Here is a 16,878-nt window from a genome sequence, read left to right on the forward strand (position 1 = left end):
CCCTGTACTTGTTGATATAACAATTTATCTGTTATTGTGTTTAAAAATTCTGTAAATATTAAACTGCCATGGTGAGATTTTTTTTTATGTTTCAAATGTAATTTGCACCCAAGAGTACAATTACTTCTCTTCAACTGTTACAAAAAAGTTAATTTAAGTGTTAAAAAAGTGAAGTTGAGGGAATATTTAATTTCAATTTTCATTGTGGGCAGCACGGCGGCGCAGTGGTTAGCGCGTGTGGCACAGTTCTGAGGTCGTGGGAACCTCCTGAGTGGGTTCAAATCCAGCTCCCGGCCTTACTGTGCGGAGTTTGTATGTTCTCACCGTGCTTGCGTGGGTTTCCTCCGGGCACTCCGGTTTCCTCCCACATTCCAAAAACATGCATTTCAGGTGAATTGGCCGGTCCAAATTGTCCCTAGGTGTGACTGAGCGAGTCAGTTGTCTGTCCCTGTGTGCCCTGCAATTGGCTGGCAACCAGTCCAGGGTGTCCCCTGCCCACTGCCTGATGATTGCTGGGATGGGCTCCAGCATCCCCGCAACCCTACTGAGGATAAGCGGTGCAGCTGATGAGATGAGATGAATTTTCAATGTCAATTGAATTTTGACATATGCTTAAGATAGCTGAAATTAAAATAAAAAAGCGAATGTGAAACACAGAACGGCTCGCTGAAATGTATTTAAATTAATTGCTGTTATACGTAAAGAACATCCGACGAGGTTGCCCCCTCTACATTTTTAACACACCAAATCTGGCCCCCTTTGCAAAAAGTTTGGACACCCCTGTTCTAAACCGAAAGAAATACAATTAAAAGCAATTCTCCCTACAGTGTAATATCTAGTGCCTCCTAGTGGTACGAAAAAACTTTCATCCAGTAAGAAATCAAATAAAAAAAATGTAAATACTAGGCAAAAAAACATGAACTATCATACCAATATGATTTTTTTCTGAAAAAAAAATCATAGGTCGAGAAATTTGTATTTCTTTTACACCTTGAAATCCCCATTCAAGTCAGCGCCATGTTTGTCTGGCATCCTGCCGCCACGCTGTGCCGTATATCACTGGTGCCCACTCGTACCAAACGACACAGTGCCATCTAGTGGTCAAATATTACACATTGGGGCTTTGAGTACTGCAAAAAATGTAATTGAGCAGTTACTTGGTGGTGCTATCACAAGATAAAAGTTTGTCTTCTTTTTTTATGTCTGTAAAAACTGAACAGAAGAAATATTTTTCACAAACCCCAAAAGAAAGGTGGTGTAGGGCGACGGCAGTCTAATTTTAAACAATTTATTAGGAGGTATTACATAATAGCAGACGAACACGTAATTCTCATGGGAACATATTTAGAAACGCAAAATGACAGCTACAGTAAATAGTTTTATAGTTATATGCTGTTTAAGCCTCTCCTCATAGGCTCCATTTCAAAAGTAGCGACAGTGTGGGTCATAATAACTGCACAAAATGTGAAAACCTGCGAGCACAACGGCTCTTTCGAGGACTCATACTAGCAAAAGTTTATGGAAGAGAACTTTATGGCTTGAGAGAATTGTTTGAGTTCAATATACAGCTGGTCTGGTCTTCTTGCTTCATAACAGGAATGGTTTGAGTGCTAATATCCAAGCCTTTTAAAGTCATCATGTCCACGAGGGCTTCCTCCTGGTTCATTTCTACCGATTCCATCTTCACCACTTCTTCCTCCTTGTACTGCTCAGTTCTTTCCACCGTCACAGCCACTTTGTGTTTTAGAACCTGACTGCAGCATTGCTGCTCGTGCAGCCTTTCGTTTCCGAGGTCTTGGCTATTGAAAAATCCGCGAATGATATGCTTGGGCAGGTCCAGTTGAGCAGATAGCGTGTGGATGGCCTCCTCATCAGGGTTGAGGCCCACATCCCGGATAAAGCTCTGCAAGATGCCAAGAGCTTCGTGGGACACCAGCCCAGCACGTTGGACCTCTACTGCGCAAATCCCAAGCCCGTCCCCGTTTTCGTCCTTCAACCTGGGCCACTCTGCTCCTTTGACTGTCTCTTTTTTTTCACCTTCTCCAATCTGGTGGACGTCATGACTTACTTTCATGGGATAATTCCATTCCATACCAAAAGTGTCCCCTTCTCCTCCTTCTTCACTAAAGTCCTCACTTTTAGCGATGCTCAGAAGGCCCCACTTGCTCCCGGTTTCCAGCTCAGCGGGCGTTGCGGCGCAAGGTTGCCGTGGAGACATATGTGGTCCCGCTTCCGGATGCAAGGGTTGATGAGGTTGGAGATGATGTTGCTGAGACAGCACAGCGTTCCGTTGGTACTGAGGAAGGAAGGAACCCTCATCAGGATGAAGAAATAAGGATAAAGTATAAATAGGTACATTCATGACCAAATAGATACAATTGGATGGATATACTGTAGGATTTGTGTATTATTATTAACTGATTCAGTGCCATAACGTGTAAATACGTTTTCAGAAGCATTGCCCCTGAGTGCCAAAATGCAAAACTATTTGGTTTTTTTTTTTAAATTTTGTTTTTTTTATTTTAAAAACTACCAAAAACCTGACTAATTAACTTGAATTAAGGGACTCTGCCTGAAGTAAACACGAAGTGTTACTTGGGCACCAAAGAGTGCGTTTCGTCTGAAGTACTCAGCTTGGGGTTTACTTGGGGCCGAGTCAAATCAAACCAAAGTAGGCTTTTTGGCAAAGTGCAGAAAAATGAAACTGAATGAAATGGCAACGAAAAAAAAATCCTATTCTGCAGATTACAAGATGCAAATAGTCAACCATTTGGCCGAAAAGCAAAAAGAAAGTTTGTAAGGCTTGTAAACTTTTGGCGAGAAGTGGAAATGACGTCTGACCGTAAGCCACGTAGAGGTGGAAAGAGGAAGCTGCGCATGTTCTACCACAACACCGAGGATGAAAATCTCTTTGGATTTCATGATTTGTAGGTCAACTGATAGTTTGCTAAGCATGTTCTTTTTGATAAATTATCTCAATAATATAATTTGGCGCCAAAGTGCTGCGCCCAAGTGTGTTACTCTAGTAAAAGTACTGTTACTTCAGAAAAATATGGCTCAAGTAGAGGTAAAAAGCAGTCATCTCAATAATCGTTTGAGAAAAAGTAAGAGCTGTACAGATCCACTACAAAGAAAAATAGAATTAAAAACGTTGACCTGCAATTCACATCCAAAAATATGTTTCTATTTTTTGGGCTTACCAGCACGTTCTCATTAGCCATCAGCGCTCGCCTTTCTGTGCAGCTCTGCACAGGCGTGTTGTTGCTCTCCTGCTCGTAGATGGAATCCCTCTCGGTCTGCGGCAGGCTCAGGAAACGGCGGATGGTTCTCAGGTTGTCCCACAAGGTTCGGTTCTCCGGGTTCGGTTCTTCTTTCCAGCGAAGGAGCTCGCAAAGCCAGCCCTGCGGAACAAACGCACGTATGATCTATAGGTCAGCGATACAACCCGGCTCATTACAGCAGTGGTTCTTAACCGGAGTGCCTTGATACCTTGTCTAGTGTGACGCAGGAAATTGTCCAATTTTATCTCTGCAGATAAAGCCTGCGATTATTTCATCGATTTGCTTTCGAACAGTGAGCATGTCATGATTGCCGATTCAAGGCAATTGGCGCCAACAGCCCTGAGAGCTGATTGGCTAAGAGACTCTTTTTAAACCCCGGGCTTTCAAGAGAACACTGTCAGATCGGTGCGACCCTATGCTCCCAGCTAGGCAAGCTCATTCCGTCCGACATGTTTCCTGCCCTGTTTTCTTCTGCCTGATACCCGTTGCCGACCTATTTCTGGACCCGTTTAAGCCCTGTTCTGCCATCCCGACATCCGACCTGTTTTGCCCCGCTTCCTGCCTGACACCTGTTGCCGACCTTTAAGAAGAGCGTTGGAGTGGCAGGTCTTGGGACAAGGAGGAAAAACTTGAGAGGGGGAGTTTAGAGGGGATCTTGGGGTGGAGAGAATCTTTAAAAGGAGACTTGGGAATATCTTTAAGAAGTGGGTTGGAGTGGCAGGTCTTGGTGTGGAAAAACTGGAACAGTCAGGGAATTGAAGGAGGAGGTTGTAGCTAGTCGTTTTGGTGAGTGAAAGTCTTCAGGAATCACAACAGGTTGGAGCCCTGGGCATTAATATTAGAGATGGCTGATAGTTAAGTTGGAAACCCCCGGGGAGAAGAAAGGTGAAGGACATTGGAAAATGGGGCGAAGCTGCCCTCTTTTGGGGAAAATATGGACTTCAGGGACCAAACCAAGACACTAAGGCCTTTGGTAGAGGACACGGGTCTGATAATGGACTGTGGAGGAGATTTTCTTTTTAAATATGACAACAGACGTTCAGCAATTTATTACGTTTTTTTTTAAGAAGCATTACTATATTAAAAGGAAAAGTGTAGAAAGACTTCTATGCATCGTAGCAAACAAAAGGATGGAAAGATATTTGATTCCATTCTTCAGCAGGAAATGATCCTCCAAACAAAAGCAATAACAAGCTAATGGGGCTGCCATGAAATAGGAGACCAATAAACATTCATACTGTGCTCGTATACGATGCATGTGTCTATAGTGACAGTAGAGAGTGGGGGTTGGGGACCTTTATGACTCAAAGAGCCATAAAAAGCCAAATATTTTGAATTTTTCTTGGGGGGGGTGAATAACCACACCATACATTTTGAGGCAAAACTTCCAAACCCGCTTTCTAGGCAAAAGCTTATTCTCCAGGACACTTGACTTCACTGTGGGCGATCAAATCTATGAAATTGAAAATGTGCCAGTGCCTGTGTCTCATATACCACTTAAGTATCCCTCCCGCAGTCACTTAAGAGTGTTAAGTCTCATTTTGACCGTCATTTTTGACATAAATAGTTTCAAGATGCGAGCAAACTTCTTTTGTAAAAGCCTTTAAAATATTCTGCAAACGAGGATCCCGACGTATTTATCTTCAGCGCAGACGGCGCAAGGCGAGGGACAGGAGGGAGTGCTTGCTCTCTTTGCATAGCTCCACCCATCCCTACCGCTCACCCAATCGAATTGCTTTGGGTGCTCTGCTAGCGTTTTGCCATATTTACAGTTGGTTCCTTAGATTTCCATCATATTGTATTTCAACAGTGAACTTGAATTATTTCATGTGCTTCCATGTAAAGGGTTCTTTAGCGATGTACAGCCAAAACGAGTTTTTTTTGGTTTGAGACCTTGACTGTAAACTGGAATTGAAAATGTGCCCTATATACAGTGGTACCTCTACATATAAATTCAATTTGTTCTGTTTAGTCACCTAAAACATTTTGTCATGGTTGCCATGGCGCCCATTTGGCCCCTGCCGTGTAGCACCAGCTTTTGTCACGGTTGCCAGGGCGCCCAATTGGCCCCGCCCATGGACACCAGCTGAAACTCGTTGACATATTGCTCCCTGTCACTACCTAAACGCTGTCCTGTGAGTCGCCTTTCTTAGGGGCGTCTGCGAAACTCTGTTTTGACACGTCAAGTCCTGTGATTCTTTGTTTTTTCCTGTGTTTTTGCTCTTGTTTTGCCAAGTCCTGTGATTCTCCGTTTTTTTCAGTGTTTTTTTGCTCCTGTTTTGCTCTCACCACGATCTGTTTAATTTTGACCACTTCCGCGTTCCGAGCAATCTACTCCCCGCGACCAACGATCTCCGGATCGAGTGTGCGCTCCTTTCTCTTCTTCCCAATAAACTGTGAGTAACGTTACGCGAGTGGGTTCTGCTTCCTGTTTTCTGTGCTGATACCGAACACATTTGGAAGTAGAAACCCTTTTGAACGTAAATGCGCTAATCCTTTCCAAGCCCCGCTAAAAGTATATATTTTTTAATTAATCATACAAGAGCATGACGAATAAAACAAGATTACTGCACAATAAAAATCAAACGAGAGGCTTATAAAATATACTAAACGCAAAGAATAAAATAAATAATAAACGAAGACGCCATCATAATAAGCGATAACCCGATCAGTCAACATTTTTCCAGGTGATTGCTTTCCTGGAATTTTGCCAAAATGGAATGATAGCTGCATCTTCCTCCTTGTCGTCTCTGAACTTTGCAGGGCGATGTGTGTTTTCATACCTTTCTATTATCTCTTGATTTGTTTCAATGGTCCGAAAAAGTCTCTTCCTCTTTTTTTCTTCTTGCCCACTTTTCTGCATGTCTTTTGTTGGGTCCATTGTGAATGACAGAGCTTTGTAGCAGTTCCATACAGCAGACCATTTACAGAGCATGAAGACGACATAAAGAGCATGCCGGGATTCATGCATACGCACCGAGTTGCCAAGTAGAACGCTGGTAGCGTTGAATGGCAGGGCGTACTGTGCCGTATTTTTGACTTGGTATTCTGAAACACCTTTGTTACAAGAGGCAATATTTTCCCCTTTAGGTACTTTGTAACTGAACCTTTCGTATGAAGAGACATTTGTAGGTAGGTACTACTGTACACTGGACAGTACCTTTATTAACTCCACTACAATAGGCTTCGCTCATGCAAACTTGCACGAAATCAATTTCGTCTTCGAGTCATGTGTACTCATGATTAGAGCCATATATGGCTCGCAAGCCATAGGTTCCCGACCCCTGGTAAAGCGGGTATACGATTCTAAGGAAGGTGTACCTGACTCTTGGATGCTGCCACCTTTGCGAACAAGGCCTGAGAGACTTTGGCCCTCCTCATTTCGTGCTGAATTTCTTCATAGATGGAGGAATTTACTTTAAGGACGCAACCCGTGCTTCTCTCTGTCGTGACCGGCGACAATGTGGCCTGCAGAAAAAACAAACAAAGGGAAAAAATGCCATGAAAAACTTGTAAACTGGAAGCCGGACAAACTATGAAATACAGTGCGTTGCAAAAGTATTGCCCCCCCCCCAAATAAAATTTGGACATACTGCCATATTTTAGGCTACAAACTTATAGATAAAAAAACTCAAAGAAAAAAAAATCAAAAACATGTGAGACAGAAACCAAATGTATTCAACGTTTTATATTGAGCTCACAAATAAAACATTGAAAAGGAGGTGTTGCAAAAATATTGGCCCCTTTTGAGTTTATACTATGTACAAGCACCTTTTGCTGCAATCACAGCCACAAGAAAAGATACCCCAGAGCTTAATGCTGCCACAACCATGTTTAACAGTGGGGATGGTGACTTTGGGGTGATGTGCAATGTTACTCTTAAACCAAATCTAACACTTCATTCATCCCAAAAAGTTCAATTTCGGTCTCATCTGACCAGAGCACCTTTGTCCGCATGTTATTTTGGTGTGACTTTATGTAAATGGCAAACAGGCCTTTTTATGCTATTCCTCCAAAAGGACCTTTCTTCTCTCCACTCTTCCATAATGGGCAGATTTATGCAGAGTACAAGTAATAGTATCCTATGCACTGATTGTCCCACCTCAGCTGTGTATGCCTGCAGGTCATCCGAAGTGATCATGTTCCTCTTGGTATTCTCTGATTTGTTTTTTTCTTGTTTGGGTCTAAAGTTTAGAGGGACGTCCAGGTCTCGCAGTGTTCCAGGAGATGTGTAAATGTTGCAAAATCGTCTTGTATCCCATCCCTGCTTTGAACTTTTCCACAACTGTATTCCAGACCTGCCCGGTGTGTTCTTTGGCCTTCATAATGCTGTCTGTTCTCCAGTGCCCGCTTTCATGGGCCAGTGTGCCGATCTCAGAGCAGATACATTTAGACTGAGACTTGATGACGCACACAAGTGTTAGTCATTCAGGTCGATTTGAGATTATTCAGAAGTCATCAGGGAACTATGTTGGCTGAGCTGAGAGAACAGGGGGTAATATTTTTGCAACACCTGCATTTCAGTTGTTTTCGCTGTGTATCTAATATAAATTGTCTAAAAATTCAGTTCCACTTTGCGATTGCTGATTCTTCGAAAAGATTTTCCTTTTTTAGCCTGAAACTTGAAATGAAGGATTACGGCGCTTAGCGGGAACCTGATTGCATCTGGGTGGGGTGTTGTTGCAGCCGGGCATGAAGCAAGTCAGGCTTCGCTCTTTCTCTTCCTGGTAGTTTCGTTCTCGCTCGGCTTCGGGCAGTTGCAGGAAAGCGTGCATGGCCCTCAAGTTGACCAGGAGCGATTGAGATGCGTTGTTGGGGTCCTCCTCCTTTCGTAGGATCTCCGACAGGAGGCCCTGCTCCACGTGAGGAAGGCTGGTCAAACTAGGTTCCGCTCGGGGAGGGCAGGGGATAGGGGTAAGGGTGGGGGGTCACTACGAGAGAAAAAATGCTCTTGCGGGGGCCGGTCTTGTCGATGAAAGAGAAAGAGACTAGGGGAAAAAAGGAAGAGAAAGAGAGAAAGAGAGAGAGAGAGAAAGAGAAGTAGAGAAAGAAAGAGGATAAGGAAGACAGAAAGAGAGGAAAAAGAAAGAGAAAGAAAGAGAGAAAGAGAGAGAAAAAGAAAAAGAGTAAGAGTGAAAATGAAAGAGAGAGGAAGAAACAGAGGATGAGAGAAAGAGAAATTGAGAAAGAGAGAGAGAAAGACAGAGAGTAAAATAGATAGAAAGGAATATAAAGAAGGACAGAAAAATAAAAATAATCAGAGAGCAAAAGAAAGAGAGGTATGAGAGGAGACAGGAAGAGAGAGAGAAAGACAGAGGGAGAGAAAAAGAGAGAGACAGAAGAATAAAAAGAGTAAGAGAGAGAAAAGAAAGGAAGAGAGAAAGACAGAAAGAGATAAAGAAAGAAAAAAGAGAGAAGACAGAGGGAGAAAGAGATAAATAGATAGAGAGAGAGAGGGAGTGAGTGAGACAGAGATAGAGAAGGGAAGGGACCAAGAAAAAAGAAAGCGAGAGAGAAAAAATAGAGAGAAGTAGGGAGAAAGAGATAAGGATAGAGATGGATGGATAAAGAGAAAGATGTAAAGAAACAGAGATTAGAACGATATAAGAAAGAGAGAGAAAGAGACAAGAAAAATTAAAAAATAGAAAAAAAATAGAGAAAACAAGAGAAAAACAAAGAGATAGACAAAGAGAGAAAGAGAGAAAAATGAAAGGGAGAGAGTGAGAAATAGAAAAAAACAAGAGAAAGAGAGCGAGAAAGAGATCTAGCTGTATTGTCTCGGCAAGTATCCTAACCTGCTTTTGGCGACATCAAGTGGTCATTTTTAAAACTGTAACGCTCTTTTTCTCTTACGCTTCTCTCAGTGTTGTGTCTCGCAGGACGCATTTGAACTCTTGGCGGGCCTGATCAGGCCTGCGCGCTGCGTCTTTGACACCCCCTGCTCCCCATAAAGTGACACATTCAGAGGCACACGGAATCTTTGATACATATGAAAAGGTATTTGTCGAAAGGATGAGCAACCTTTCAACTAATCATTTATTTAAAGAGCGCCATGATGCCAGGAATCCACTAAATAATGCATTGAATGAGGAATTGATTGTATTTAGGTCAGAAAAGAGGTTGAAGGGTTCCCTTTGTCTTGGATAAATCCACAGATAGAAACTCACCATTAATAAATTACACGGATAATCGATTATCTGTAAACAAAGGGGGGGTTACGCTTAATACTGCAAGGATAGGGGAGTAACAATACCACATGTCATATCTCATAATAGAAAGATAACGGATATTATATTGGGCAGATACCAGGCCTTATTTCAGCATATTCCTCAAAAGGACAGTGTGTCAAATTTGACCACTAGATGGCACTGTACCGTGTAGTGCGGTGGGCAGAAACAAGCAGTTTTGGAGCAACGTGCGTCTCTTTTGCGCTTCCTAGTGACTGCCTGGTTCTTTTTAGAAAATGTTTGATAATGGAAAACTGTAATTCCTCTCTCTTTCTCTCTAAATAAGGATTTTATACATTTTACTATATAGGATTTTATACGATTAAATACAAGTTACATTTATCGAGTGCAATGAAGATTTTCCCTGAGCGAGCTTCAGGTCACGCTGATCCAAATTCGGAACGTTTTGGCTGGGGAATTTTGATAACAACTCTGGCGCAGGAAGGCAGGCATTGTTTGGAGAAGTTGTTTTGATAAGCTCTCTACTGTTTTGACCATTTCAGACATTGAGGCAAGGCGAGGGGGCTTTCCTGGTATGCCCATGGGAGGAGCCAGCACACCAGCTTGAGGAAAAAAACGTGGCCCGGAAGAAGAAAGGAAGAAGAACGAGAGAGAGGCTTGACAGAGACTCGAGCGACACTAATTCGGCTAATTCGATGGAGTTCACTTAGTTGATTTAAGAAATTAAATATGCCCCCGTGTGGAAATGCCTGTCTCTTGTCCATATTTTCCCATCAAGAAACAAGCGCGCATTGTTAGGAGGATGCAGGTTGTGTTTGGTTAATGGAGTCAGATAACTAATTCGAACAATTTGGTAAATGGTACATTTTTAATATTGAATTCCTAACAATATATACGGTCCCAAACCAGCCGCAATTTAAAAAAAAATATTTAGTTTTGATCCGTTTGACTTCTTTTACTCTATCATACTTTAATGTTTCGTTCTGCATTTTTTTAAAATTTCTATTTCTACATTTCCTCATTTGGTAGGGTGTGGTTCAATGGCTGAAAATCCTGAGCCATTTGCTGTCCTCCTTATCAGTGTGGATAACCTTTCCTTGAGTCCCTTTCCTCACATGGTTAGTCTGTGCCTTGCCATCATCGTGTTTTATTTCTATTACTACTCATTTTGTTATTATTGTATTTTAACTATCGTGTGTGTCTGTATTACATGTTCCGGGTGGTTGGATGGGAATAAAGAAGGGGATTTTATTGTCTTTATGTACTCTAAATACATGTTGAGTGTCAATTTATTGCTTTAGAAATCCATTTGATGAGATTGTGCCTCAAAATTTTTCCCCGAGAAAAATAAATGACATTTCATGCTAAGCGCCATCACCCAGCAGGAGGGGGGTCTCCTCAGATTCGTCCCCTGAGTCAAAGCCCAAGATGCTAAACGATCTTTCTGCCTGTAGAAAGCATCTCGGAAGGACGCCATCTTGCAAGGGGGGCGATGCCCGGGCAACCTCCTCCCCCTTCCCGCGAGAAGGGATAATAGCTCGCTCTGCTTATTGTGATGAAAATGATAATGATGATGATAATATTAACAAGCCTCCCTGGAGTTTGGTATGTGCAGCAGCGCCAGTGACTATGAAACGCCATTTTGATATTAGCACCAATATAAGATTAGGATATGAAAATGAAGGAGGGTAAGGGGGGGAATGATTGAAAAAGGCCAAGTGGCATTCAAATTTTGGTGAAAGTTCATAAACCTTTTTCATGGCCAAATTCTTTCAAAGCCAATTTTCCAATTCTTCCAGTACCATTAAAAAAACAGTGTGAAGCATGTATTTTTCAAGGCCACAATAATATCTATGGCATATAAACTAATCCCAGCTGCTGTTAATCACGATGGGAAAATTAATGCAAAGCAAATCCACCAGAGAGCAGTGCTGGCGGTATTTTTAAGCAGACGTGTTGAAAAACATGACAACAATTTCAACCATTTACAAGCACCTTGGGCAAAATTAAATTCCGTAATATACCCCGATTCATAGATCCAACAGAGCTTGTTTCCAGCCAATGAGAACGCGAGTCAGACGACAGCCGCCCACTTTTGTATCACAGACAATGCATGGAATGCCAGCGGCTTTAGCATCAACTCAAGGTGCATAGGATCGATGGATACTGAAACAAAATGATCTGTTCTACAAAAAGTCTTTTATTTTGATGACGCTGCCTTTGGGTCAGTTAGTTGTCAGTGAGAGAAGTTTGTAACTGCGGTAGCTTTACTCGCACTTTCTTTGAGTATATTAGCCTCGTTAGCATACCTTATTAGCATATGACAGAAACAAATACAAGTGAATGTGGTGTTTTGTAAATAGAGTAAAACTTGTAAATTATGGGAGGAGTAGGATATGCAGGAAAGTAACAAAAGCAAACAGTTACTTTCCCTGGTAACTACTGGATAATTCAGTTTGGAGATAAGATCAGGTCTAAAAAAAATCCAGCCCAGCTCCTACCCGGCCCGGGCGCACATAAGCGCGAACCTGGTCGAGTCCGACTGATTAACTTGTTATGGGGGACCGAGCCCAGAGTAAACCCGAAGCTTTCGTCTGAAGTACTCAGCTTTGGGGTTTACTTGGGGCCGAGTCAAACAAAGTGTGCATTTCCAAGTGCACCGCCGAAATGAACACCAAATTGGACATTTCGGCAAAGTGCAGCGAAATGAAACTGAATAAAATGGCACCGATAAGAAAATCGGATTCTCCAGATTACAAGATGCAAATAATGAACTATTAGGCTAAAAAGCAAAAATAAAGTTTGGAAATCTTGTAAGCTATCGGCGAGAAGCCGTAATGACTGACTTATGCCACGTAGAGGTGGAAAGAGAAAGCGGCTCATTTTCTACCCGAACACCGAAGATGAAAATTTCTTTGGATTTCGTAATTTGGAGTTCAACTGATAACTTGCTAAGCATGTTCTTTGTGATAAAAAAATATCATGATAAAATCTCAATAATATAATTTTGGCGCCGAAGTGTAGCGCCCAAGTGTGTTACTTAAGTAAAAGTATTGTCACTTCAGAAAAATATGACTCAATCAAAGTAAAAAGCAGTCTCAATAATTGCTGGAGTAAAAGTAAGAATGACTTCTTTGTCCCTATTGTCCAGGGGCAAAGGCCATGCCAGCATTCCAGGCTCAGTGTATCCCTTTTGCGCTGTCCTGGAAGAAAGAGCGAGAGAAGATGGCCGAGCCTGCCTTTTAAATGCAGTAATGTAATCAGTGGCGTGTCCTGTTGAAGTTCCTGTTTTAATTTCAAAATAAAGTTCTTCAACTTCAACTGTGCAGATCCTCCACAAAAAAAAAAACACGGCGAGAGGGAAGCCTGGCCCAGTCCGACTTAATAATTGGCATTTTAAACCTGAACCCGGCCCCAAATTTGGCCTGGACCCAAGATCTTAACCAAAATCCAGTTACTAACTCTCTTACTTAATGGAAGAAGTAGTGATTAACTATAACTAATGACATTTTTTAAAGAAACGTGCACAACACTGATTAGCACTAATCTGAGATTTGCGTATGACAATGAGGGAGTGTGAAGAAAAAAAAGATGAGAATAGACAGACTGGCAAGAAAAGGTCAAACGAAAAGGAACGAAGGATGGAGAGAACAAGGAATGAGGTGAGAAAGGAAAAAAGATTCCTCCGAGGGGTTCCTGATTAGGTAGCCGGCAGCTGTTCCAATGTTGGCATCGGTGTTTTTGCTGCAAAGAGCTGGCACAAGCACGCCAGCATATGCAAATAGGGGAATGGAAGAGAATAATACTCTCATGAATGGCCTGAATTCATATAGCGCTTTTTCGAGTCACTGAAGCTTTACGATGCGCTTCACGCTTACCCATTTATACGCACACTCACGCACCGATAGCGGCGTCAACCATGCTAGGCGTCTTACTGCGCATCGGGGGCATTAGGGGTTACGTGTCTTTCCCAAGGACACTTCGACATTTAACTCGGAGGAGCCGGGAATCCAACCTGCAAACCTGTGCTCAAGACCCCCACCCCCAGCAAGATTAAATTGATTGAATTAATCAATCAATCAGTTGAAGAACTTTATTTTGAAATTGAAACAGGAACTTCAACAGGACACGCCACTGATCACATTACTACATTTAAAAGGCAGGCTCGGCCATCTTCTCTCTCTCTTTCTTCCAGGACAGCACAAAAGGGATGCACTGAGCCTGGAATGCTGGCCTGGCCTTTGCCCCTGGACAATAGGGACAAAGAAAGCCGAAGCCAGGGCTGCCTTGGTGCAGGAACACCCCTTGGATGCCTCCCTCTCCCACTCTCTTTGCTCTAGAAGCAAATGATGAGCTCTACAAAAGGAAAGAAGGATTTTAAATGTCCAGGGTCCATGCGGTGCCCCTCCCCTACATGATGCTAGGTAACATGAGAACATTTTTTCGAAACAACCGTTTAAGGGGCTTTCGGACCAATATTTCATTCTGACACCCTATGATATAATTCCTGATAATTGAAATAAGTTGATTATCTTATGATTTGGCTTGTTGATCAGTACTTTCCATCGCTTCATAATTTGCTTCCCTTCTCCCTGACCACACGGTACCTATTGTTAAGTAGAAGCACGCGTGAGTTTCTCTTGTCACAATGTTTTCTTAGTTTTAATTTCTTGCCTTGTAAATAAATCTGAAGTTTGTTAGAATCTAACTATGTTGTTTTCTCCCTGTGTCTATATTTTCCCTTCAGACTAAACAATCGTTATCAAAATGAATGAACTGCAAAATTGACAACTTCAAAATGAAATAGCAGATTTTTTTAAAAGTAATTGCTCCTTTAGACCTGAATGAGACTGTTTAAACTAATTCGGATGGGGGGGGGGTCTTGAGCACCACCCACCAGTCAACCCGGTAACAACCAAATTAGAAACCAAAAGACAAATAAATACAATTAAAAGTAATTTCTCTTTACACATTTTTCACGTTTAGCCACTCCTGCAATCTTCACCCTTTTTCTGTTACAAACTGACCTCGGCCCCTTATCAAGGAAAGGAACAGTTATGTGGCCCTTACAGGAAAAGGTTTAGGGACCCCTGAATTAAAAGTGCAAAGGCGTCAAACTTGCATACCTGTGTCCTGTTGCAAGAAACTCTTGCAAAAACAGCTTGCGAGATGCCGGCCCTCTTCATTTCCTCACGCACGCAGTGGTAGATATCAGCAGGAACCTCCACCAACCCAGCTGCCGCCTGGTGAAGGGGCCCGCCTGGAGGAGATGCGTCCTGGGGGCATTGGGCATGCTGGGGCCCCTGGGGGTCGGGCGCTTTGGGTAGGGCTCTGCCGGCCGGCGCTTGGTTGAGGTACGGCTGCGAGGCCGGGGAGAGCCCCTGTCCAGCTAGCATGAGGCGGACGGCGTATTGCTGGTTGAGGATTTGGGTCATGACTTGCTGCTGGGACCGGTTGAGGGTTTGGGTTAGCAAGTTTGGGTTGCAAATTCCGTGGGGGGCGGCGCCGGCCACCATATTGGACATCCCGCCGTGGAGATAAAGGAGGCTGTTGTCGGGGGCGCTGCTGTTGTTTGGCGGTTGGGGGTTGGGGAGGATCGACGACTGGTCTGGAAAACTGTCCGTCTCTAAAGGAATACAGAGCGTTTAAGACATCAGTCTTCATGGCCAAATGTAAGCACTTTAAGGACTTTCACAGCCAATTTTCCAAATTCTCCTGTACCATCAAAATATATCTGAGATTTATATCAACAATTTTTAATCTAGTGTGAACCTCCATCAAAACGAATCCACAAATCCATTTCCCCTAACCTTTTTCCAACCACTGACTCTGCCAACACCTCAAAAGACAAAATTGCATTCATTCACAGGAAGTGACCAGAACTCCAAAGTGTTCAGATGTAATCAAAAGAAAAATGATTTGCACATGTGTCATGTTTCATGATAGAGGATTTATTTTATTCTGTGTCCACATGAATTGTGGCCTATTATCAACAATTAGAATTATTATGATAATTACAATCAACCAATCGGAAAACTTTGTTCTGAAAAGCATCGACAGGAAAAGGAGAAGCGCGAACAGCTTTCTCCTCTTCTACCCGCGCTCCATCTGATAGGAAGCTCCCCTGTCGGGGGAGGGGGTCGCGTGGGCCACTCTTAAGATGGCGGACTGAGGTCCCCAAGCTTAGGGCCTGGCCACCCCAGAGCCACAAGGCTTAGAAAGCCTGTGTTTTTTCCGTCCCTGTCTTTTCCATGAGAACAAGCGCCTAAAGCAGGGGTCGGGAACCTTTGGGACTCAAATAGCCATAAAAGCAAAATACATTAATTTTTTTTTGGGAAAGAGCCACACCATATATTATGAGACAAATGTACTAAATTGCTAAACCCGCGCCCCACACAAAAGCTTTGTCTTCAGCACATTTATTTTTGATGATTTGATAAAAATTATGAAAAGAGAATAATACCAGAGCCCGTGTCAACAAACATACCACTTTAAACTTGTCTCTTTCTTGCAATTACTCAAGATCTGTTAAACTCATTTTGACCCTTTTATTTTGATACATATTGGTTTCAAAACCAGATACAAGCAGTTATTTTGTAAAAACGTCACAACATTCTGCAAACAAGGAGCCTGATGTGCTTACCTTTGGCGCAGACGGAGTAGGGCGAGAGATGGGAGGGAGTGCTTGCACTTTTTGCATAGCTCCACCCATCCCTCCCACTCACCCAATCAAATAACTTTAAGTTCTCTTCTGGTATTTTGGCGTATTTACAGTTTGTTCTGTGGATTCATCATCAGGTATCTGAACACTGAACAAAGATTATATATAAAGGATTCTTTTGCGTTTTACAGCCAAAACGAGTTTTTTTTATTTTTTATTTTTTTGGGGTGTGACACCTTGACTGTAAATTGTAGTGAAAAACGTGCCCTATATATTCTGCGAAGTACTGCTTTAAAATTCAGTCTTGGTTTGGCTTTGCGTGTATCTGAACATGATTAAAGACTCAAGTTTTGAACGAGATGGAGAAAGTTTGCATGCAATCAAATTTGTCACTGAGCCACAGGTACTCATAGAAAGAGCCATAGGTTCCCGACCCCTGGCCTAAAGGGCTAGGAACCTGGCTTTCTTCATCTTCATGTGATGCCATGTGATGCCCTTCACATAACCCTCCACTGAGTGGCCCCCTTTGTTCTCAGAGGTACGCGAGAAAAGATAACGCAACAACCTGTCTCCTTTGTTGTGGGCAATTATTCAACAACCAATCAAGAGAACAAGTACATTAGAGTCTTTAGTTTGAAATCAAAATGCCCTACAACTATCAGCTTAGTTAAGTAGTAGACGCAAACAGTTTTAACATCCAGAGTGAAGAGGCAACTTTGAGATGCTGGCCTTCAAGACAAATGTCTAG

The 16,878-nt window shown here is 42.6% G+C and overlaps 1 protein-coding gene across 3 annotated transcripts in view; it reads right to left on the bottom strand.

The window, feature by feature from the left end:
• Positions 1-1,272: 1,272 nt before the first annotated feature.
• Positions 1,273-16,878, bottom strand: part of satb1a (SATB homeobox 1a) — a 30,410-nt gene continuing 14,804 nt past the window's right edge. For 2 of the 3 annotated variants that reach the window (XM_088329528.1, XM_088329530.1), the window contains exons 7-11: positions 14,596-15,095; positions 7,937-8,134; positions 6,603-6,749; positions 3,201-3,401; positions 1,273-2,296 (exon numbers count right to left, since the gene is read on the bottom strand). In XM_088329528.1, coding sequence (XP_088185654.1) covers positions 1,532-2,296; positions 3,201-3,401; positions 6,603-6,749; positions 7,937-8,134; positions 14,596-15,095 — 1,811 coding nt within the window. In that variant the 3' untranslated portion in view covers positions 1,273-1,531. The remainder of the gene's footprint in view (positions 2,297-3,200; positions 3,402-6,602; positions 6,750-7,936; positions 8,135-14,595; positions 15,096-16,878) is intronic. The other variant, XM_088329531.1, reaches the window with a different exon arrangement.

This window comes from Urocampus carinirostris, chromosome 2 (genome assembly GCF_059441175.1).
Source record: "Urocampus carinirostris isolate Australia breed hairy pipefish chromosome 2, RoL_Ucar_1.0, whole genome shotgun sequence".
NCBI lineage: Eukaryota > Metazoa > Chordata > Actinopteri > Syngnathiformes > Syngnathidae > Urocampus > Urocampus carinirostris.